General features: G+C 39.0%; 1 protein-coding gene across 1 annotated transcript in view; it reads left to right on the top strand.

The window, feature by feature from the left end:
• Nucleotides 1–25,951, top strand: part of SMYD3 (SET and MYND domain containing 3) — a 411,825-nt gene that overhangs the window by 358,621 nt on the left and 27,253 nt on the right. Inside the window, exon 10 of the mRNA XM_065632390.1 lies at nucleotides 4,119–4,293. Within this exon, the coding sequence (XP_065488462.1) occupies nucleotides 4,119–4,293 (175 nt within the window). The remainder of the gene's footprint in view (nucleotides 1–4,118; nucleotides 4,294–25,951) is intronic.

Here is a 25,951-nt window from a genome sequence, read left to right as displayed (position 1 = left end):
AGGTTCTCATTCTTTGCACAGCAAGGACATAATCACAGTCAGATTCATTGCAAACATTATAGAATCATTATAATAAGTTATAATAATAATATATAACAATAATTGATAATTAAACAGATTAAATGAGATGATCTTGCACTAATAAACAGAACTGAAGCCTAATTGCCATCATGTAGATATTCAATCCAATTAAAAAAACTAGTGAACAGCAACAACCAAGAAAAGATGAGCAGAATAGAGGTGGCGATTTTTACTGGAAGACTGTGAGTATATTGATCCCTCTCTCATCTTAGTCTATTCAGTGTAATTTCACTGACTGTGAATTTGGCCCGTTGTAGAAGATGCCTTACCATTTTCAGAAATGTGGTCTTTCTCTGGAGATAGAGAGAATTAAATCTTCCAGTACTCCTCTTCAGCAGTGTGAAAACCAAGTTTGCTTAGTGATATTCCAGGCTGGAAACAAATGATCACCATTTTTATTGTATATACATATATAAAAACCAAAACGCACACACCACAACCACACGAACCAAAAACCCTTGAGTTAGTTTCTTTTTAATCGAAAGAGATTCATTTGTTAGCAAAACTCATCTCAACTCACTTTAATCTTCATATAATTTCTAGTCTGAAGTTCCTCTATAGTCACTGGATTGAGTCAGACAATACTGAAATAGATCTTCAGGCATTTAGTTATACTTCAGGGCCCATTTTTTTAACCTGGAAGTTAAATTATGGATATGCAACATGCAGCTGCAATCACTTTTATACAAAAAAATATGGAGCCAGAATACTGGTCCTATTTCACATTCCTGTATTTAATCACAGAACAAATTGCACCTACTGAATTTTTCTAGGGTCTTTAATATTGATTTAACTGATACTTGAAAATTAATCAAACACATTGTAGTAAAAGGCATCAGGACTGGTTGAAAAACATGTCCTTGTTGTCTGTTGAGCTTCTGTTCTCAGACATGGACTATCTCAAATGTGTCATCTTTCCTATTGCCCCACAGTACCGGTGCTAATTGGCATGCAGTGGCGAGTGCAGTACCTGAAGAGGGGGCTTGACATTTGTCCACTTGCCAAGAATGAACAGAAAACCTTCCTTGCTGACTGAGGCACATGGTCATTAGTTTCTGCAAATGTAATTTTTTAACAAATTAAACAAACAGCTCCTACCTGAGCTCCAAAACCTGAGCGTCTGATTGTAACTGATACCGTGTTGTAATGCTAAACCTGCAGTTGGAGAACTTGAAACAATATGTGAGTGAACTTTCTCAGACCCAAATTCCACTTTAAGCACACAAATTGAGATGCTAAAGCCCAATGCAAAGGGATTACTATGGAGAACAGGATTCCTTTGCCTCTCAGTCCATGCAACAGTAGCAGAGCTGCTTGAGGGCTGCTCCTCTAGTCCCGGGCAGATACAGGACAGGCAGCTTTTCTTTTGTCCTGTTGCAGCTGATAGTGGGTTTTCTACTTTGCCATTTACATACCTGAATATTTGGTCCCAATAGGTTTTGCAATATAGCACATCTGCTCTTAGATGCCAGTATGTGAACAAAGCAGTGTAATGAGAAGCAAAAGCAGACAGACTAACACTATGCATCAGCTAAAACGGTAATCTTTCAAGAATGTCAGGGCTTTGTACTTTCTACAAAAAATGTATCAAGTGGAAATAATATCCCTCATTTTTCTGTTTGTCTCTCCTTAATCAGTTGTAAAGAATACATGGATGTTTGCCAGAGATATAAAGGTTAAGGTGCAATTTTATAACAACACATTCTTTCCCTTATGTGGCTCTTTCAATCCAGGGGCATGAGAGCAATTCACAAATAATTAGTTTAGCCTTGTAACAACCATGCTATAAATCGTGGCCCAGCCACATAGCGGTCGCATTCTTAAATTTAAGCATGTAAATATTCCTGTGTTCAGGAATGACTAATTACTTCATCACAAGGTTACCACTGTACATTTAAATCCATTGCTGGATTGCGGTAAACAATATTTTCAGTAATGTTGTGAAACTAACTACTGAGTTTCTTGAGCTGGTTGTAGGGAAAGGACTGTGAAACAATGTTATTGCTTCTCTTACTAGAAATCTATTTTTTTTAATTTGTTCTTACTGGTGTATATGGTATCTTTTCAATGTTTAGACTGCTTGCATTGTTGGACTCCTATGAAGTCCCAGATGACAGTACTACTTTAAAATCTGGGAGTATTGCTATTCGGCATAGGTGTGGTCAGAGAAAAGAATCTGGTCCACAGAGAAGTCAAACCAGTGTAGGATGTAATGAAAATAAGCGATTTGTGGTAAGGAATATCCAGCTAGTCACAGAATCACAGAATGTTAAGGATTGGAAGGGACCTCAAAAGATCATCTAGTCCAATCCCCCTGCCAGAGCAGGAACACCCAGATGAGGTTACACAGGAAGGCGTCCAGGCGGGTTTTGAATGTCTCCAGAGAAGGAGACTCCACAACCCCCCTGGGCAGCCTGTTCCAGTGTTCTGTCACCCTCACTGTGAAGAAGTTTCTTCTCAAATTTAAGTGGAACCTCTTGTGTTCCAGTTTGTACCCATTGCCCCTTGTCCTATCATTGGTTGTCACCAAGAAGAGCCTGGCTCCATCCTCATGACACTCACCCTTTATATATTTATAAACATTGATGAGGTCACCCCTCAGTCTCCTCTTCTCCAAGCTAAAGAGCCCCAGCTCCCTCAGCCTTTCCTCATAAGGGAGATGCTCCACTCCCGTAATCATCTTCGTTGCCCTGCACTGGACTCTCTCCAGCAGTTCCCTGTCCTTCTTGAACTGAGGGGCCCAGAACTGGACACAATATTCCAGATGAGGTCTCACCAGGGCAGAGTAGAGGGGGAGGAGAACCTCTCTTGACCTACTAACCACCCCCCTTCTAATACACCCCAGGATGCCATTGGCCTTCTTGGCCACAAGGGCACAGTGCTGGCTCATGGTCATCCTGCTGTCCACCAGGACCCCCAGGTCCCTTTCCCCTACACTGCTCTCTAGTAGGTCATTCCCCAACCTATACTGGAACCTGGGGTTGTTCCTGCTCAGATGTAAGACTCTACATTTTTCCTTATTATATTTCATTAAATTTTTCCCTGCCCAACTCTCCAGCCTGTCCAGATCTCGCTGGATGGCAGCACAGCCTTCTGGCGTGTCAGCCATTGCTCCCAGTTTGGTGTCATCAGCAAACTTGCTGATAGTACACTCAATTCCCTCACCCAAGTCATTGATGAATATATTGAATAATACTGGTCCCAGTACTGACCCTTGAGGCACTCTACGAGATACAAGCCTCCAACCAGACTCCGCCCCATTGACCACGTCTCTCTGGCTTCTCTCCTTCAGCCAGCTAAAGTGAATGCAAGACCTAGCTTACTTTTCCTCTCTTCAAAACACAGCAAAAAATCTTCTTGTAGCATTTAGGGTAAAAATCTTCTTTACTGCCAAGGTCCTTAATCCTGAACTAAAGTCAGACATCACAACTGCAATGCTTTTCTTTCTCATGCATGAAACATGCAGCTGTACATGAAAAAATCCGATGCTCTTTACAGCTCAAGGAGAAAGAAAATTAATTAGTTGGAAGAAAATATTCTAATTTCATAAGAATCCTAAAGCAAATCTTAGGCAGCTTTAAAGTATGTGTCATTGTTTTAATATATAGGAAATTAAATTTCTTCTTTTAGCTGTGTCACATTTTGTTAAGACACATTTCCACAGGTTCTTGCCTTTGGGTGTAAGAATTGGGGGAGTATCTTAAGTAAATAATAAAGTTTCAGCAGCTAAATGAAAAGTATTTGAATTTCAGTTTGTTGTGTATTAAAATATGCTCTTATTTTGTCATCTTTCTTTTACCCTTTATTTCTGAAATACTGCCTTTTTTTTAGAAATTGTTTTGCTAAATATAAACAAAGCATAGTTACCTAAGCTACCACTTCTGAGTTCAAGTGTGTTTTCAAGAAATGAAGCAGCGTCTGGAATGATGGCAGCTCTTTTATCTTAATGGCCTGTAGCTCTTACTCCTTGCTAACAATATTTAGAACTTGGGTTTTTGTTTGATTAAAGATATTTCTTTAACTAAACCTAATAACAGAGTGGGAGAATGTTCTGGCGAGATGCCGGAATCTCTTGAGCAGCTATAAGGGTCGTCTTCCAGACACAAATATCTATCAGCTGAAAATGCTTGACTGTGCCATGGATGCCTGTATTAACCTGGAATCCTGGGAAGAAGCTTTGTATTATGGCAGCAGGACTCTGGAACCATACAGGTAAGAGATGCTGTTTCCAAGGATGGGGGAAGAGGGGCTCGTCTCATTAAAAGCAAAGATTATGTTTCATCTAGGTGCTTCTCATTGTTTTTATTTCTTGCTGTACATCTTGCCTTGCTTTCCAGGTAAACAGATGAGGCACAACTCCCATTCTGCATCCACAGTCAGGCTGGGAAGAAATAAAATGGTAATAGGAAATATGATAGTAACTGATTATTAGCTCCTCAGTGTTTCATGTGTTCAGATGCTGCCCCATCCCTGAACAGAAGCTGGCTTTCTGGTTCAGACTTCATTGCCACGATCAGTGTTTTATGCTGAGGTAGGTCAAGCTTGAGGGACAGGTAGCTGGCTGAAATAATGTGTATTCTCTGTATACTCTCTATGTAGTATTTACAGAAAGAATGAAAAAAAATCTTAGAAAATGAGTTTCAACTGGAAATGAAAAAGCCTCTGGTCCTTATTTTGGGAACAGGCCAATGTGCTGAAGCACTTGCTGTTCTCTGTGGTCACTACTTGTTCCTGTGCTATGTGCTGGGAGAGTTTCTGAGTCTGATGGCCTTTCATTGATAAGGAAGGATGCTCTAGGAGATCCTATTTCGTGTGGTTGAAATTGGTTGGAGCCTGGGGCTGTGATGCAACTTTGGTAATCTAGTGAAGAAAGGGCGGGTGCCGTCTGCTTTGGTCTATGTTCTAAAAGATCTAAGACTCAAATCTTTGAGTCTACAATATTTGCATTGTTTGTAACTAAATGTAAACCTGTGCCCAGTGTCCAGATAAGTCATTCACTCATGAATGTTCTTGTGATAAGGTGGTTTTTAGAGCATCCATTTCTTCTCTGTTGGTTCATCTACACCATATGATTTTCCCGTACATAGTGTCACGTTGAGAAGTGTGAGGGGCATGCTAGTGCTGAACAATATGTGCTGCTGTGAATATGAACATCTCGGATTTTACATGTCTTCTCTAATCAAACCAGGCTGCCATCAGCATTCAGGATTTCACCTGAGGAAATTTCATCTGGCAGCCTGTTTCTGAATAAAACTCTGGGCTTTACTTGAGAAACAACACAGCATTTCAGAGCTTTCACTAGAAAGTAATTAGCGAGAAATCTGCATAGGCTGTGCTACACTAGAGCTGTAGAGAAGCTTGGTGTTCAAAATGACTGTTACTTCTCATAGAGGAGGGCATGAGTACCTACAAATTCTCACGTCTTCAGGGTGTAATTCACACCGTGCATGTCCCACTTAACCTTTTCAAACAGGGCTTATGTAGAACTACAGCAGTGCAGGCTTCCTGCCAGCCTTCTACCGTGTGGCACACTCCAGATGAACAGAGCAGTCTGCCTCTTTAAATGTTCTCTTATTGAATAATAATTTAAAAAACAAAACCAACAACACAAAACCCCCCTCACTTTAAAAAAAATTACTATTATTTTATAACTTTTAAATTCAGTTATTCACAACCGAGAACTGAGGTTTCATCTACAGACATTTCCAGGAGCAGAGATTACAGTGAAGCCATGTGCAATTTTACCAGATAATTTAATAAAGCTTTCTCTGTTTTGCTTACTGAAGTGTACTGTAGTTTTCAAGCTATTTAATACAGGAGTTTGGATATGAAGGAAAGGGTTCAACTGTGCATTCAATTAGTATCTCTTAAGGAATGCTATTTACATGAGATACTTGACTTTTTTCGCACCTTGAAGAGTTTGTCCTTGTTCTCTCCTCATCCAAAGGCATTACTTAAGAGACATTCTCAGTTGTTATTTTTTCTTTATACCTTCAAGTCATCACTACAAGCTTTGACACACCTGAAACAAAATCCTCAGTTTCTCATTACAACAAATTGTGCCCTAAGCAGCGGGAGAGCAAATCCTAGGAAATCTTTTGGGATGCATTGAATTTCTCCTGTTGAATCAATCTACTGCTTGGCTGCTCCTGCAGTTCCATTATAGCTATCTATTTTCCTTTCCTCAGCTCTGGAAAAAGTATTCATACAGCTCTCCACAGGGAATCACCTGAGAATTCAAGCAGTCTATATAAATAGGAAATCATTGTTACAGCCTTAAAGGCTCTGGAGATTTGGTAAAAAACAATTTTAATTTCAGGTAATGTGTTTATTGTGCATTTTCCATTTCTTTAGCAGCAGGATTAATTTTCAGTGCTGTGTGACACATTGTATTGTAACATGTTTTCATTATGATGGTTGCTGACTTTTTCAGAATCATCCACTTCATGTAACTGGTGGAGACAGATGGTCAAACTACATGAAACTGATTGGTCATACTGAATACTGACCTCTATGTTTTAGGTAGTGACAATAACCTGTAAGGAACATTGTTTAGGACCCCTCAAATATTTTTAGAACGTCCAAAAGAAGCAGAAATATGGCACCTGTTGAGATGAAAAGCTGCCTTCTTTTGTGCTGCACCATAATTGTCCATTATTTCTTAAAAACTACAACATGTACTTTCACTGAGTAGCCTAAGCCAAATGCATCTACATTGTTTTTTCTTGTAAATGTCACAGTAGTTGTCTGTCCAAGCGCCTTAAGAAAAGTTAAGATATTTCCCTCAGTGAAAGCTGCCCCACATCATAGTCAGTACTCAGCAGCTTGCGAAAATAAACTTCATTTCAAAAATCCCCATGAGCCTTAACCACAGAATAATGGAATATCAGCAAGAGGTGTTACACGCGTTTGTCATGTCTCAGTTAGCACATTCACACTCCGGGCTGACTGCTGCTCGCGAAGGAGTCAGAGATACTAAGTAATGCAGATTTCCCTTAGGTTACCTCTGAGGAAGGACCCCAGCATTTAGCCCTTAAATTGCAGAGAAGGCACATGTGTTCTGGGGACTGGGTTTAGGGTTTGTTTTGTGGTTTGTTTGGGTTTTGTTTTGTTAGGTTTGGGGTTTTGTTTGTTTGTTGGTTGGTTTTGGTTTTTTGCTTTGTTTTGCTTCGGGTTTTTGTTTGTGGGGTTGGTTTGGTTGGGTTTGGGTTTTTTTGCTTTATTTTGCTTTGGGGTTTTGTTTGTGGGGGTTGGTTGGTTGGTTTTGTCCCCTCCCACCCTCCCCTTCGTCTCAAGCATTCAGTGCTTACACTGCAGACAAAGAGTAGAAGTACACTTCTGCTATAAAACTCTGCTAGATGTCCCCAGCTATTATAACACGAGTAATAGGAGGAGAAGAAGTAGCTAAGTGACATCAGGGGCCTACGGGATTTAGGAAGCAGAAGGGACTGGGTAAGGCTGTGTTGCCTCTGTGCTCCTGTGGCACCAGCTCTGGTGAGATTCTGATACAGAGAGGACAAACATGCTTGTTCTTGTTCTGCAGTGCTCATCATCTCCTGCTGAACTTAAAGCTAATGTCTAAGTCCCACAGCTTTTCATATGGCCTGTTTTAATTAACAATCCTTCACCTCCAGTGCTGCAGCATTAGGAGTTACTGGAGGGCTCCAACGACAAGGAGAGGAAATTCTTTCTTTTCATCCTGTAGAGAAGTGTCATGCAAGAAGTGCTGTTCTGTCTCTTCCCCCGGCAGCCTTGCACATCCTTCCCCCTCCATCCTCCCTCTGCTGAGTCAGCACCGATACAGAGCTTGTGCTGATGTGGCTGTTCTGCTTCTGGAGAGGGAGGGAGCTGGGTGGGTGCGAGCATCCCATTTTTGTGTGAGACATGCACCATTTGTCTGCTCTTCTCACTCCTCCTATCCCTTCCAGTGACGTTTTGTAGTATCCCATTACTTCACCTTTCCTCAGTGACCAAGATCTTTTAAGGAACAGGGAAAACAATCCTAGTCAGCACAATTTTGGATTGTTTTGCAAAGGGCTGGGTTTAAGAACAGTGACTGGGATGTGCTTCTTACCGAGTATTTTCTGAGAACATGGTTGAGTTTTCATTGTGTGAATGAAATGTCAGCAGGAATTTTTGATTTAGAATTCTAATTCAATAGATATGATGGACTGTAGTTTCTAAGTATGTGAACTTCAGTCAAAAGGTAAATTAAAAATTGATGGTTGCTATAGTATCTTTTCCATGAGTCCTGATCTTGTAAAAAAAGCCAAAAATAGCTGTAGAACCTAATATTCTTGGAAGAGACTCTGAAGTTATTTTCTCTTCCTCAAAAACGCTCTCGAAAAAAGAATCTGATTTTCTTTTGGTCTGATTTTCCCCCTTTTTCAAATGTGTTTTACTAAAAAAATCCTGCTCTTACAGGTATGTGTTTTGTAATACATACATGATATATGCAATGACTGGAAATAAATATATTTTTTTCATCTTTACCTATGATCAAACATATATTCTTTGCTGAATTAAGCAAACTTGTAAGTGCTGGCTAGTTCTGGTGGAATTTACTTGAATTTACATTTACATTGAAAGTTAAAGGACTTAGAAAACTCAAGAAAAAAAAAATAAACTGCAGTGATAAACATGACCACAGGGGGATGCTAGTGCTTAAGGGTTAAAGTCTGGATTCAGTGCCAAGCAGCACCCTGGTTGTGGGAGGTCCCCTGGGGACTTGTGCATGGCTGGCAGTTTTCTGAACCTACAGATAGTGGTAATTCAGTAACCAAAGTTCAGTGTCTTAATCATAAAACATCAGTAGTAAACATAAATCTTACCCTGGGATCCCCTGAGAGGGAGGCAAAAATGTGAAGGTGGAGAAAACTCTAAGAAGGAATGAAACAAAGAAGAGAAATAATAAAATCTACCTTGCTCACTTTTCTGGTGTTTTACAAAATGGCAATAGCCTGTTATTCTAATGTTTCAAGCAAAATGCGTGGAGAGGAAAAAAATCTTACCAAAGAACTGTAAGAAACTTTTAAAAAGCTACAACTCATGGGAAAATCTGAATAGCTGGAATATTTTTTCTTTCCATTGTCTAAACAAAAAGATGTGAATTAAGATTGAGAAACTGATTATTGGTTCATGAATGGTTACGCTGATTTGTCACCTAGAGACAGTAAGATAGAAGTCCCAAGCAAACATCAGAGGTTTGTGAAAGGATGAATGAGGTCCATTTGCTAAAAGACTATGTTGTGTCTCTGCAAAAGTGCAAGGCTGGGGGCATCACAACTCATTGGAACCTCAGGGAGCTGTTGCTGTAACCTGAGTGAAGAGCACCAAGTAGCCTTGGTGCACCTTCAGCATAAGAAAATCGACAGAGGAATGCGAGATTTCTAAAGCAGGTAGAAACAGTGGACAGCACCGAGATCACCTTTCTGCTTTCCTTCCAGGTTACTGGTAGCAGATCACTCTCCACCACTTGTATTTAGTGAGTTATATGAAATTAGCTGACAGTATTAGCATAAATCAGTGGAGGCCAGACCATCTTTACAAACCACTGCAGCTCATGAAGCAGTTAGGGATCTTTATGAGAGACTGTTGATGTTGTAAGTCATATTTGTAGTCTAACAAAAACATTCTTCACTTGAACATGTGTCTCCTAGTGTAAGTCAGACCTTCTCATGCACTGTACTCTGTATATGGTCATGTTATACAGCTTTTGATTCTTTGGTTCTTTTCTAGTTGTTTTTCCTGTATTCTTCCATTACAACCACATGTTGTGCCCAAAAGTGATACTGAGCTGCACAATCCTCAATGACTTCTGTAAGGCCACACTCCTCTAAGCACTCCATCATCTACCTTTCCCCATTTTCACATTTGGTTTTGTGCACACGGGTAAAATTTCCTACTGTTCTCCTCAGTCACACCAGCTGTTTTTCAGGCATAATTTTGAGGTCTCTAGGTTGTCCAATATACTCTATGACACTAGAGTGGAAGTTCAGCAACATCAGTGTCAATTTGCAGTACTTCATTCAGTATATACTACATTTATTAAATAGGCTAAGACTTTCTTGAATAGCTTTATTGCTGCAAGATTTTTTCTGACAGTGTTCATCCAGTAGCTCTGTATTTGTATACTGGTGCTTACTAGCTTCAGTTTTAGCTTGTAGCTTGAGTTTTAGTTTCTAGTTTCATTTTTCATATATGCCAAGAGCTATTTGAATCTGAATTTTAGAGATAGTTATCTCCTAGTGATGTTAGTGAACTAAATCACCAGGTTTCCCAGAGTTTCTTTTTTTTTTTTTTTGACACAACTAGAAGTGTTGATTTCTCCAGGATTTCAGTCCTAGTCTACCTGTCTACCAGAACTGAAAGAGTCTGTTTATTTTTGTTGCCCTTAAACAGTAATAGTTACCTTTGTCTTGTAATCAGGGGATCAGTTTTTTGGTGGGGTGGTTTGTTGTGTTGGTTGGGGTGTTTTTTTGTTGTTGTTTTTTTGGACATGCATACTTGCCATTTACAAAGTAAGGACTTCTGCAGTCCTTACCTGAGCTCTTTTCATTAGTCTGATTGCTATCACACACCAATTAAAGGACACATGAATAAAATAGGAGTGAGTATTAAACATGTACTATGCAAATATAAAGCTCTCATATAGCGACCTACAAATGTATGAGTAGATGTTATAAAGACCTGTGTATTGTGAGAAAAATGCAGCACAGTTATTCAGCTGGAACAATTTTGAGAATGATTTTTGGGAATTCACGGTGTCTGTGTGAAATTCACAAAGAAGAAAAGAGGGGAGTTGATGGCATACAGATTCTAAACAAAGGTTTGGTTAGAACCTGAGCTAAAATGGGATTGGAAAGTGATATCAAGGGAACAATTAAGTTAAAAATAGATACACATGAAGTATGTGGAGTTTTGGATTCCTTTGACATTAACTGAGCATTGCTTTGAAAAAGCTATTTTAGAGGTAGAAGTCATGGTGAAAATGGAGACAAAGGGGAGGGGAATCATTAACAAAGAAATAAACTTACAATAGTACCTCTGATGAAAGAGACAATAAAAGAGAGGACATGCAGAAAATAGCAGCAGCGAAGTTGTAAGGAACAATGCACTCTCTAGGGGGAGAATTAGAAAGAATCCGATTTTAGTCAGAAAATACCTATTTCTTTGTTTGAATAAATTGTCAATTTGAGTTGAATAGGCAGAGAGTAGTGACTTGGCAGTTCTTCTTAGGAGGAAATCAGTTAAGAGTTCCTAGTGGTGGAGATGCGAACAGTGGTGAAAAAGGAAAATCGTGGTATTTAAACAAGAAAACAGTCAAATCAGCCTTAGAGATAAAGGATGAAAAAGATGAAAAAGCAATATTTTTTCTATGTAAAAAGTAGAAAAGTTACTGAAAAGGAAAAACAGTTGTGTGGGAAGGAAGAGGAAAGGAGCAGCAGATAAGGGGAGCAAAGAAACTGAAGAATGTAGTCTGTTTAAAGGATGAATCGGTGAGACTGGCCAGGGAGAGTGAATGATGGAAAGATGATGCTTTGAAGAGGGGTGTGCAGAACCAGAAAACTGAAGGAAGTATTGTTAAACAAGAACTGTGTCAACGAATGACCAAATTTCTGGTGAGATGATCCAGCAGGAAGCCAGAGAATGAAGGTCAGAGAGGTTCTGCAGCAAAATAAGTGACACTGAGTAAAGCTGAAATTTTCCAGACTGATGTTGACAGGAAAGGAAGAGAAAAAACTGAACATGCAGGTGAGAGGAAAAGGTAAATTAACTGCAGTGAGCAAATCCTAGAGACCACACAGTCACTGGTGTGATGGTAAACTAAAAGCTCACCAGCTCTTGAATCCACCAGTTACTCAGTAAAAGGGCTAAAATGTAATAGAAGATCTTATTACGAATGTATTACTCAGATGTCCCTGAAAATCAGAAATACCTTTTTGCCCAGGTCCTTTTTTTACTAATCTTATGCATAATGCTACCTTGGTTAACAGGTTCACACATACTCCTATCCACTATGTCCGATCTCTGTGAGCTGTATTTCTCTTGTCCTGGTCAAGGTCTGTTAGTCAGTTTTCCTTAACCCCATAAAACCATAAAATCCAGTTTTCTATAGTGGAAACATTTGAAGGTATCAGAACTAGTTCTGAATTATGTAGTCCTGGTATAAGAAATGACACAGCCACATTACGATAGCACTCTACCTCATATAATTGGTGGTAGAATTGTGCCGTAGGGAACTACTCAAGGAAATGCTAGGAATATTGACTGCTACCCGAACACTAGTTGCACCACCTCAAAAATACAACAGTGGCTGGCTTTCAGAAATTAGGCAATGGCCAATCTTCTTACTTCTCTGTACAACATCTACATGTTGTACATGTAATTTGCATTGGATTATGCAATTTAGAGTGAAAGGACTGACAGTGTAGTGTGACCTTATGCTCACCTGCAAAACCCTCCTGCATGTGCTGCTTCCTTCCTTTCCGCTCTGGTTTTCTACTAGAAAATCTGTCTACTTTAGGTGAGAACCTCAAACTGCTATTGTCTAACCCCAAGATGTCTGTCAAACCCCAGATAATCCAATTTCATGGTTAAGCAGGTGATTCAGTGCTTCTCCTCTCCCACCCCGTTACCTCTACCAGATGCCCTTGTCGTCCTTTGAGTTATACTGGAACCTCTTTTTGCAGGTTCGTTTTGTCATTTCATCATCAGGCAAGACACAGAAGCCTGAATCACCTTTAGTAATGTGACTTTGAAGATGAAAGTAAGAAGAAAGAAACAAAACGCAAATTACTGTGGGTAGAGAGCTGAACAAAGACGCTAACTGATTACAAATGTTGGGAGGCTAACAAAAGGCAGGCTGGAGCACTGCTAAGGAAAAAGGCTCTGAGAAACAGAAAGTAGGCTGCCCAAAGGGCCATGAAAGCTGACAAAAGTGAGAGCAAGATAAATATATCAGAGAGAGAAAGATCACCTTCAGAAAATGAGGCAAGTCTACTAATGAATAATAAAAATTATGTATTTTACAAACAAAATAAAGTCATCTTGCAGGAAAACTGAGGAATGCAATGCACAGATGGCCAGTAAAGACAGAAAGATAGGCATATAGGCAACCAAAGAATAATTATAAGAAGCCCAAAATTAGGGAGGAAAAGTCTTTCTTTTAACTTCTTCCCATCATCACAAAAGATAAAAAAGAGAAAAACAGATACTGTGACAGTTGCAAGAAGTTTCCTAAGAGGAAAATCAGCTTTCTCTAGCTGTACAGTACATACTTGGAAGATATGGTTGATGGGCTGCTAGAAGTGAAGATAAAATTCTGGACTCGAAGTGTGTTCATTACAGCCACATTATGAATAAATTTCCATATTAATTCAGGTATGTTGAATGATGCACACCAAGGATTTAATGTACTTCTAAGGCCAGCCAGAATTTCAGAAGTCTTCTGAAAGCTGGCAAAAGTAACAGCCAACAAGCAGAAGCATCTTAAACCAGGTCTTTCTACTTGATTCGTTGTTGATGAAATAGAAAAAAGAAAGAGAAAATAAAATCTTTTCATGCAATAGTGTGCTTGGCAGACTTTGAAAAAAGGAATTAGATCCTACATTGCTACAAAACAAAAGCCTCAGAATATACAGTCATAACAAGGAAAAACATTTAGGAGATTAATTTTCTCGTCATAGAGGGAATTTGCAAGATTTACCCCAACATTTTGCAGAGAACTTCACTTTACACTGTGGCACAAAATACATGTTTTAAAAATGTTTATTTAAATATGACTGGAGATCTTGCTTGGGAAGAATGGGAAATTGCTGTGTGTTGTACTGTTTCAGGTGTTCTGAAACACAGACATTGTTTCCTGTGGAACATAATGTAATTTCTCAAATCTTACAAAAAATGACACAAAATAACTGATGACCAGGGAATGTCCTACTAGTTAGTTGCTTGCTCTCATTATAATATCTAGAGATAAATTATCTTAGATATTTGTCTCAGTACTGCACCAGCATTAAGGCCTTTTATTTTTCAAGGGATTTCAAAATGTGTAGCCAAGTTGGGTAATATAACCACTACCAATTCAACATCTCAGAATTTTGAGATGAAAAGCAGGTTTACATGCTTGCAGTAAGATAACATCCTGAATGCATACTCAACCTTTATCTGTTGCTACCCATCTGGATTTGGTTGATCTGTGTATTGTCTCGCTGGCATGTTTGCAGGCAGGTGAGTTCTACCAATGCTGGATATTTATCAAAAGATGCTATCAAATTGTGCAAGGTTGCTTGTGCCAGTAGAGAGAAAGAAAAAGGAGGGGAAACGTCTTTTTCATGTGACAGAGCATCAGTATTAAGCTGTGACACAAATAAAAATATTTTGACTGCCATTAGAATTGTTAATTTTGGTAAGTACTCCATGCTTTCAACCTTCTGCTTTGCTCTGAGAGCAGCATTGTCCCAGGGAAGTACTCTTGTCTTCTGATACCTTGAGGAGAACAAGAAAATACAGTGGTTCTGTACCTCTGATGTGCTAAACTGTGTCCATCGACAAACGATCAACTCCGTATGTTGCAGTGGGACATGAATTTCCTCTCCTGTTTGCAGTGGTGAGGACTGTCACTGTGCCTGATCTTTGTATTTGAAAAACACTGACGATGGAGAATTTAATGCAGCCGGTGACAATAATGAAAAACCCACAGCAAATTGTACTCAGACCCTACTAAGATAAGCAAGGAAAAAGTGACGACAAATTTGCTGATAAATGAAAAAGACACAGCTCCATAGAAATCACTGGTGGTTTGTGGGTCCCAATTTCAAAGAAGGTCTCAGCAACATACAGTTCAGTGGCAAAAGGCCTTTGCTATTGCTGATAATAGTGTGTTGTATATGACTGGGTGGAGGTCTGCTTAGGGAGTCCAGGACTAAGTTTTCATCTATAAAATTTATTTCAAAGGTCAGAATCAGACGAATATTTACCAGGTTGAATGTGGAAGAAAATGTACTTAGAGTTTCTCTGATATTCACCCTAAAACGCTATCTCTTCCTTTTTGTGCCCTGTATTTGAACATAAGGCAAGGTGAGCTTCTTGGCTGCCCTGAACTGTTTGAACTTGTTTTACATCAGGTAAGGATGTAAAAGATTCTTCACGAAACTCTACCACTCTCCCAGGCACAAATGCAGATACTCGTGGTGTATATTCACATTTTGCATACATTCATAAGAGTTCCTCTTGCCGTTACTTCTTCCTAGCTAGGTAAATCCACAGTTAACTGGATTGCTGATGTCTTTAGCAAGTTGGGTAGTATTTTACTTCAGTTTTGTTGCCTTTTTTTTTTTTATATGGGCCTATTATTCCCTGTCTTTGCAGTCATTTTATCAAGACCTATTTGTAATGGCTTTAAGCAAATATACACGTGCTTAAGCCATACAATTTGCATTCCAGGAAACAGTGCAATCCTTTGGCCATTTCTGCACACTCCTCAGGTGGCTCATCCTTAGCCCCCAGGGCTACCCTTTGGCAAATATCTGTTTGCTTTTGTTTAACTGAGGTTGACAAAAGTGATTTGATTTCCAGGTCTTTGGCAGTGCTAGTGACAGCAATGACTTACATAGAGGTACCTTAGCCTGTTCTTGAAACAAAGTTAGCGTGTTGTATTCAATACAATAACATTACCCCAACTTGTGATTAAGTGCTTAGTGAGTTCCATTTCCTTATAAGAACATGTGTAAGAACCCAAGAATGTATGCCACAAGTGAACTAAGCATTAATCTGTCAGCAGCTTAAGTGTGTTTGGGATAGTGCAATGGAAATATGTGGTATAGTGACACAGTGTTTGTTCTCTGGGAAGCACTTAAGAGCAGATGGAACCTGTAAAATAGACTGATTCACGAAAGTGCGCAGCTTCTATCAGATTTGTTGGATGCTTCCTTGTTTTAACCTAAATAAACACAGGCTCGAATTTTCAGTAATGTGCAAGTAGGTGCAGGTGGGGTACCCAACATTAATAGGTGCACAGAAATTCATCAGGAAGGGACTTTTACTGAAAAGGCCTGCTTCTCTCCTAAAATAATGACATGGGTAAAAAGTACAGTGTCATCGTGGATATATCCTAAGGAAATGAAAAAAAACCAATATTAACAATTCTACAGCGGCATAAAGAAAAAGATGCTGGAGTCTAATTACAATTCAGTGGAAAATTAGGTCCATAGGAGACATCTCTAAAATTCTACTATAAATCAATAGCATCTATAAAAGCAAGGTAGAGTTGTATGGAAATGACATACAAATCTGTAACGTTTAATAGAAAAATGTTAAGCATCCTACAGATCTGTTGAAGCATACAGTAAAACTCTGGATATAGAGACTGGATATAGTTGCAAGTTGAATTCTGCTAGGGTATGTATGTAAGGGAGGCATTACGTTTGTATGCTTAATGGTGATTTTCTGAGCTCCACCACTTGCTAATCTGAAGAAATAACAAACCCCATATCGAGATCTGGAAGATCCTTATATTTGTGCAAAGCTTCACCATAGTTACTACTTTATGTATTTTGAGTTGTGTGCCATTGTGGCAATGGCAATTTAGTTTTTGTGTTCCAAAATTTGCACCAAGTTCAACCTTGGATGGAATTCACAGACAGCCTAAAATTGACATTTATCGTATAGTTTTATGCTGAACTAAATCAGCTTAATAACTCACTCAAAAGAAAGGCTAGATTTTCAGAAACTTGTTTTTTTTCATTTTTTGAAAGCAATCAAATAAATGTCTCTCCCAAAATTAAAAAAAAAAAAAAAAAGGAGGATGTGGCTTTCTAATATCTTGCTTTCTATGTAGTGCAGAAGTTCTGTACCTGTAGCAGGGATATTGTTTCATCTGATTTCAAGAAATTTGCCTGGGGTGGGCAAAGTAAGAAATAATATTAAAAATGTGTTTCTGGAAACATAATTCTGCTCTTGTGAGTTATGTGTACTGCAGTCCCCAATTAACCTTAAAACTACATTTTATATTATCTTCTGCATATAGTATTATATATAATATTCTATTTCCCTGTTTTGCATGTGCTGTTGGCGGGAGGACATATCCTTAGCATGCTTTTGAAAGGCTCAGTAAAAGTCATACCTCTTCAAACATAGGTGAATCTTGACTATGCCAAGTATGGCAAAACCTGTATAGCTAAAAAAAAGAGCCAAACAAAAAAAAGGCAAACAGACCAAAACTCTCCAGTTTTCCCAGCAACAGTGTATCATGCATATTCTTTCTGCCCAGAACACAGGACAGCAGAACCACAAGGGTCAGGGAGAGGCTGAAAGAATGCCATATGTTGTCCCAGTAAGTGCTTGGTCTTGCAGCAGCCACTAAAAGACATTTTGGTGTCAATGAAGCTTCTATGATTGTGTTGTCTGTGCCTGGCAACTTGCATGAAGACAGAGATGTCAAGTGTATGAAGTTCCTATGAGTCTGTAGAAAATAAGAGGCCACATATAGAGTGCCTATGAAGAGAGAAATTTAAGCTTGTGTTCAAAGGCATTAATAGATATTAATAGACACCAAAGTATCCATGTAGTTTTAATGTCCTGGTGGCAGGAAAAAAGCTTCACACCTGTCTTACTATGGTAGCATAAAACAACCATGAGCCACAAGGAGTTTGGTAAATTTTGTTGCTCCCACAACTAGTTGAACTCTGTCGTTCTGCCGCTTACCTCAGTGGCCCGGCTATGCGCAGAAGCTAAGCCCTTTCTCACCCCCACTGGGGAAAGGGAGAAGGTACAAAGGTGAAAGAGAACCATAAACAGCAGGCAATATATTTGTTTATTCTGAGGCACACGTTTCCCTTAGAAATGATGTCATCAGAGCTCAACATCTGCATTTTACAGGCACAGTACTCTGTGATATTACATCTCAATGAATGGTTTAGATTAACAGAATTTGCACAGTATCAGTGGAAATGTTTGCTTTCCTGCCTGCTTTTTGTGCTACAGAATAGTTACTTTGGTTTGTTTTAATTATTTTTGTTTATTTAAAAATAACGTATGGAGCAAAAAAATACCATGGTAAAAATGGGGTGAAAATTTTAAAACCAAGGAAGAATCTTGAATCCTGTCTGCAACTTCAATGTTACTTGAACATTATGTGGAAAACAAAAATAGTCATTGCGTACATACACAGCAGTTCTTTCTACACTGCCTGGATAGAGTTGAGAGGGTTTGTCGAGTCTGCATTCTTTTATATATCAAAGTAAACAGTCTTTGGTTAATGTGTCTGGAAAAAATTCAAAGCCATCAGGTTGAATACTTGGCACTGTTGTAGTTATTGGCAAAATTCTCTTGGCTTCATCAGGGCTAGAGTTTCATCTGTTGTGCTGGTTGTAGATCAGTCAGCCCTAGATGACTTGTGGATGAGTCATAGGGAAGTGTCCCCTGTATCTTCAGAGCTGTAAAGTCTCACACGCTGGGTAGGAAACTTGCTTTTCTGACCTCTCCCTCGTACTCCCCAGCCCCGGTGCAGTGGCTGTTACTCATCTCCATCTCCGCATTTGCTGCATCTGACAATGAGGATCCCTGGGAGAAGTCGGCTGGAATAATTTATTGCTAGATGATTCACTATCCAGGAGCAATGCAGTGACAGGTCATCCTCTCTCACATGCCTGGAAGTCCACACAGTCACACTCTCACACACTCGTCATCCAGCACGTCAATCTTGTGCGTGTGGATCCTGTAGTGTGTTTCTCTTCCTCAGTTCTTTATGGGTAGGGACACTTTTGCAAATTCAAGACCTGATTCACTTTCATGTGTGTAATTTTTAAATTAGCAAACTTCTCTGGAAGTAAGAGAGATGCACTTATGACTTTTGTTCACTGTAGAAGTTTTTGTTATGAGATGTTGACAGATGTTTCTAATTCTCCCTGAGTTCAATGAAGCATCATCTGCTGTTTAATTTTAGTTTAGCCACGTTTTGCAAGTTTGCTTTATTCTCAATAGTTGAAGATACCTCCTTTTCACAGTCTGATGGAGATTACAAATTATTTTATCATGTAACCCAGACAAAGCGGTGATTTAGGAAGCAAAGATTTTTGTGAAGCATCACTAGAATGCTGTTCATTGTGTAATCCACTCTCTTCTGCTAAGCAAAAGGCATTTGGATAATGCAAAGAAAACCATTACTATGTCTTTTTTTTAGTTATCACTCTTTAACTTAGGAAGTGAAGAATGATGAGTGACCGCTACTGAATGAGAGTTTAGGGAAATGAAAAGGGAACTTAGAATTAATAATTTTGGAGCTGTTCAGCTACATTACTTTCCTCTTCTTGAGGAGCACACAGCAGAGTAGGAGTTTGTCATATGTTATGGTCTTTTTTTTTGAATGGCAATCCTTTAAAAGCTGATATTTATGTACTTAATATTTGTCAGAAAATTTTTTTACATAGAGATTATGTGGGGCCAAAAACATCTTAAGATTGTGTATCCAATGTTGTGAAGATTGATACTTGCATGACTGTTGCCCTCTCCTTTGCTCTTGCACAGCTTTGGGTTTTCAGTGACTTCAGTACAGTAACTTTTGATTTCAAGATATTTTAAAAAGGAAGCCAAAGAGAGGTTGGTTGGTCAGCAGGACCAGAGGTAATGATAATATCTTACTTCAGGTGACAGAAAAATGAAGGCAATGTGTAATGTAAATCTAAATAATTAGTGAGAGAAATCCAGCCCATGGCTGACACTGGCAACATATTTGGTAGTGGAAGTGTTGGGAGTGGCTCATCACAGTCTGAAGGAGCAAGACCTGATTCATGTACTTCCTTTTTTTACTAGCTGCCACCATTGTTCCTTCTCTAGTGTGAAAATATCCCCAGTTTTGTACATGGTCTGTCTTCCATGTCACTTCATGTCACCCTCTTTCATCCCTGACACCAACGTATGCCCTTTGGCCAAGCTGTCACTGACGTTTAACTTTCTGATGATACAAATCATACCAGTGACCAAAGTCAAGTGATATTTATGTAAGATATATCCAGCCCTCTGTATGTAATAAGAAGACTACATTATTTCAGAAAAAAATACTATTAAATAGACATACTTTATAGAATGTTGTCTGGTTTATTCTCCTCCTGAAGACAGCTTGCTAACAACAGTCACTCAGGAGATCTGTTTTTCTTCTTTACATTTAAATGTTTGCCTTTTGTAAGCCACAGATTTCTCTGAAGTGCTATCCATAAATGTAAAAGCATACGGAAAAGTTGGCTGCAGACATGTGCAGTGAGCATATTGGAAATTTTCAGTCTGTGGACTCCTCAAATTGCAGGATTTCAGAGCCTAACTCAGTATATTCCTCGTAGCCTTTCACTGCTTGTTAATGCACAAGTCCTTCATGATAGCTGTGAGCAACACCAGGACAACTTCTGGCTGGAAGAAGCTCTGGCCAGTGGCACATCAGCTGTAAAGGAAAAATACCACCATACCAACGCTCAACAAGCGAGTTGTTCACTGGTCTCCAGAACTAAGGAAGGTATTTTCCCATTAGATTTTTGTCTCTGATTGACTGACTGTTTATCCTGATTGACTGAATGGTATCTATGCTGCAGTGTTCATGCACTACTTATTACACATCAGAGAATTCACTAGAGAGACAGCATAATGGATTTTATAGTGCACAAACCAGAGTTTCCAATGAGTGGAGAGTTCATAACATTTTTCCTGCATGCATTACATCGTATCTATCTTGAGGCAAGCTCACACTATGTTCTTTACCTTGGGGAACATAGTGTTGATATCTTTATCTTCTGTTATCATGGTTTTTTAGAGTACTAAAACATCTTTGAGATTTCTACTTCACTGCCAAATTTAGTTAAAATTGTCCAATGGATTCAGTAGTTACTAAAGAAGAACTGGCAGACAGATGATGGCTCCATGAATCTTGTTATCAGACTGAAAAAGGGATTCTTTTCCTGAGCTGCCACAGAAGATAAAGCCAGTAGGTCAGGGAAGGGCAGGCTAACAATAAGATAGAGTATGACCAGGACATCAGTCCTTTCCAGCCTTAGATGGTCTGACTACTGGTGGGCATGAGTGACATGTTACCCATTCCTACATAATCTAGACATTATCCAGGAACTGTGACAAGGAAGAGTTTTAATTAGGGTTTTGCTGAAAGCTAATGAAGTAGTTTTATGGATGCTTATAGGAAGCTTCTTCCAGGTGTGAAGGGCAACTTGAGAGAAAGTATAGCAGGGAAAAATGGAAAGTTTAAACTTTGAGGGAGGCTTTTCTCCTATTAGTGTAACTAAGCAATGACAATTTAACATCTTCAGTTTGTTAGGTGCCCCAGAACTGATTAGATAGCTTTAGCTAATCAGTTTGCTGATTGTAGTGGAGCATCAACTTCTTTTTGCAAAGACAGTTTTGGCAGCTGCCAAATCTCCAGGAGTTACTCTCTTTCCTACCTGGCAATGGACTCTCATTTCTCTATCTCACGTAACACCACGTTTCCACACATTCCTACCCATCTCAGGACACCTTGCCATCCCTGCCCACTCAGCTACAGGCATGTATGTTCTTTTCAAATGCCAATCTTTTTCTCTTCAAAGACAAGCTAGGAATGGTAAGCAGCAGCACAAGATTTTCCTTCCTGCCTCTGTGTTTACCCACAAATACCATTTCCACTTCCACTGCCTGGGTGGTGCCCCAGCTGCAGAAAATATTCACATTTTCATGCTTTCCCAACATTTAAAATCCAGATATTTGGTTCAAGGGAAGACCCTTGCATAACCCAAAGCAATCCTCAAGGGACCACATATTGGGAATTGCTACATTAGGATATATTACCATCTTGGATTTTGTAGTTCCCAGTAATGATTTTTGAGCAGTTGAATGTGCACCAGTCCCAGACAATGTGACTCAACTCAGCCAGAGGTTACAGACCTCTGTCACTGGTATTAAAACTGGGCCCGGACAGAGCAAGTTTTGACTAGAACTGAGAAAGCAATTAATAACAACTAATTTGTTTCCCAAAATTCATTCCTCCTTTGCCCTCAGAACAGCCATGAGCATATTTGCAGTTTTCTCAGATTTATTTTTAGTGGAGTTCTTTAAATGAATGTGCTTTGGAATATTTTAGAATATTTTACTTTATGACTGTATTGTGGACCTTTGAAACCCAAAGCTCAGTTTTTATCCCTCAGGTAAAAATGCTTGCTTCCATACTAGCTGAGCATTAAGGCACTTCTAGCCAAGTACTGGCATTAGAAAATGGAGATAATTCTTCTGCAAGTTTCTGCACAAGCACAAACCCAACTTGGAATCCTTACTGATGGCTTTAATTATGGGAACCAAGCTTTAACTTTACAAATTCGCACATATGGCTGGAATATGCATGCTATGAATATTTATTTCAGTAAAATTCAAGTTGTCATGGACTGTGAAACAAAATCAGGGACCTGATAAGTTCAGTTAAAATGCAAGCAACTACGTTCCACTTCATAGCAGAGACCAGAATATTTTGTGCTGTTTCTAGCACACTTCCAAAATTAGAAGAAAAAAGCAGCAATGTATGTTTAGATGGTCGAATGCTTTCAATGTTTGCAAAACGTTTTGTGGGGTTTTTTGGTTTGGTTTGGTTTTTTGTTTGGGATTTTGTTTGGTTTTGGGTTTTGGTTGGTTTTTAGGGTGCATAATAAATGAAAGCTATCTCTAGAAGTTTTTCTTGGCTTGGGTGGGGGTAGGGGGTGCGGTTTAGCTGTATGGTCTAGCTTATTATATGGTTTAGTTAACAGGTCTAGTTTACCTCTCTTTTGTGTTCCGAGTCGTGGTACTTCACACTTTCTGAGTGCTTTTTGACTTCCCTCAGCTACCTATAATACCCCGTCTAAGCAATTCATTCTGAAACAAAGACAAGAAGACAGTAATGTGATGTGTTTGTGCTGGATCCAGTAATACCACTAGCAACAGTGATTAACATCAAAATCCAGCTGATCAAAATTTCTCAGTTAACTTGTGGGTGAGGTGAGGGTAGTAAATGAGTATTAGACCTGAGAAGGCTGTGTTGATTCACAGTTGTACCCATTACATGCAAGGTGGCTAACTTGGGTATATTCTGTTAGCCTATCAGCTTGAGAAGAGGGAACGATTGACAGGCAAAGGCATTCATGACGCTGTGGAGGACAGCTGATGATGGCCACTGTCTGCTCAGTAAAGAAGGTAGGGGGATGTAGAAAATGTTCCAGGAAGGAGCATGATGCATTTTCATTCTGGGGTTTAAAGATCTGTGAATGTTTGGTATTAGAGACAGTAGGGATCTTCTAGGATCCCTCAGTTCAGGTTCTTCTTTTTGTCTCAGTAGCTCATCTCAGGGAGGTGTTTTGGATCAGGTTCCTTCCTCTCCCAAATTATTCTTACACTCCTGACTACTTCTTTGACTCTGACCTGTTTATCTTAATTTCTTTGACTTCTCTCTCTGTTCCTTGGTGAAGAATGAGTTAGGGAGTATGTGTGTGTGTGTTTCTGTAATTTCTTCTCCTTTGTTCCCCATTACCTCTGCAGCTGGTTAGAAGAAACTGAAACTGCGAGGACATTACCCAAACCTCTTTAATATCTGTGGGCTTTGGATATGGTTGTCAGAAGGCAGACCTTCACTATGGCCCAAACATTCTGCACCCAAAGCATCTGCAGAATGTCATAAGCTAGAAAAGCATCTTCAAGAATGACAGTTTTTTGGAGAGTAGCTTTAAATTTGTTACCCTTCTCCAGCATTACCTCCTCCAGGTTCCAAAAAAAAAAAAAAAAAAGGAAAAGAAAAGCTGAGTGTAGAAAGGGCTTAGCCTGTTAAATCAAAGTTTCACCTATATTGAAATCATTGTAGACTACCCATAATTTTCCCTTTTACTTATATTTAAATGGACCGTCGGTTCCCATGGAACTACACTCCCTGGTTACTGTTTAGATTACTGTGCAAACTGGCCATATGGATGGTGCAACACACGCTCCCACAGCATTGCTGTTGGGTTGCAGCAATTGTGTGTGCATGTGCTTTAGTGGACGACTGAGGGTTAAATGTGTTCCCTTGCAGTACGTGCTTTCTGATGAGTTTTCAGAGTTCTTTATAAATCTATTTTCTTTTCACCCCTTTCATCTATTTGTTGTGTATGCCCACATGGCCTCCTGAAAATACAAACACACTCTTTTATTTGCAGAGCCTATTATCAGTCTTGTCTTTAGCCTCATGATAAAGGTCAAGTAGATTAGTTAGGGAGGCTCTTGCCTTTCTAAATCCACGTTGGTTATCTCCTTTTAGATAATTACTATCCATGTACTTCTCTAATGTGCCTCAGGGTATAGTTTCCATTCCTTGAATACTGCAAGGTTAAATTCATCTACTTTTGACACATTTCACTGGGTTTCAGCTCTGCTAACTGATTTAAAACCAGTGCTTTTGTGATTAGTCATCTTGGACAGAGGAAATAGAGCAAGTGCTCGGGAAGAATATTATTCTCCGATGCAAATCCTCTAAGAAACATTTGTGCTACACCGGCTAATGTTTCTGACTTTTCATGTAGCAGTTCTTTGGCTACCCATGCTCTAATCTCTTCTTTCAATGCGGTATTGCCTATGCAAATTCATGCTGTTTATGGAAAACCTGTGGGAATAAAGGAGCACAACAGTAAGAAAGTGATGACTAATATTAACCTCCCTATAACCTCTAATCAGACTTTAAAATGCCACTGAAACATTGAGGCTTTCCAGGTTCTTATTTTAAAAAACAAAAATAATATTCTGATATTAAGATGCCCGCATTTCATACCTGTCAGGAAAAGAATAAAAAGGAAAAGAAAAAAAAGAAGAAAAACATATAATAGAAAAAAATTATAGCAGACTTTCTTTATTTTGTGCTCTGTCTTCATGATAATAATTGCAGGAGAAACTTGAGGGCTTTAAACACATATAAACATGCAAGATGCAACTCAAAATTACTTGCTTCCAGTGAATGTTCCTTATCTACTGGATCATCAAGTTGGATAACTATGCTTTAATAGGTGCTTTATCCATAGTTAAAGATGTCCTTTTTTCATGGTTTTCATTATTACTGTTCATCACAACAGGACATTTGAAATGCTACATAATACAGCACAAGGAATATGGAGAAAATACTGTGATCCTTTCAAGATCTTTACTCTCCTCTGTGATTTGCTAGTTAAAATACCTGTTCCTGCCTTATTTACACTTTCAGTATAACATTGATTCCTGGTGTGATTACAAAGTGAGAGCATTTTGATATTTCAGGTTTGACCATACTGTATCTTTAGAGGCCAAATGTTTTCTTGTGTGATGCATCTTTTCAGCAAAGCAGCATGAGGATTTATCACAGTAAGCAGCACTGTTTCTCCAAATAATTCGTATCAGGAAGGCACTGTGTGACTGTTTCACTATTTAACTCATCCCTTAAAAATGGAAAACATGATAGTAGGAGTAGTAGCACCAGTAGTAATAATAACAATAAACAGTCCATGTTACTGTGCCCAATACAGATTTACCAAAGATAAAATTTCCCCATCCCCAGAGGGATATTTACATTTGTAACTACTGTTCATTTGTAGCCGATGCATGTGTCCTGTTATAGTAAGGAACACAAAGCTTCACATACACATTTTCCTTCTGTCCTCTTTCTGTGAGCACAGACAGACAAATAATTTCTCCCTATCGCACACTTCCTGTTTTTGCTAATTCTCCAACAGTAGGTATTGAAGTAAATAATTCAGCCATAGTTTTATACTTAGGAAGCTTTCCTTTGCTTGAGGTCAGCATGAACAAAAGACATTGAGGCCAAAATGAAGACATACTTGTTTGCCTGTTTCCCTGTAACTCTTAGCAGAAACCCCTTTTC

Source organism: Caloenas nicobarica, chromosome 3 (genome assembly GCF_036013445.1).
Source record: "Caloenas nicobarica isolate bCalNic1 chromosome 3, bCalNic1.hap1, whole genome shotgun sequence".
Lineage (NCBI taxonomy): Eukaryota > Metazoa > Chordata > Aves > Columbiformes > Columbidae > Caloenas > Caloenas nicobarica.
This window is presented reverse-complemented; position numbering and strand designations above follow the sequence as displayed.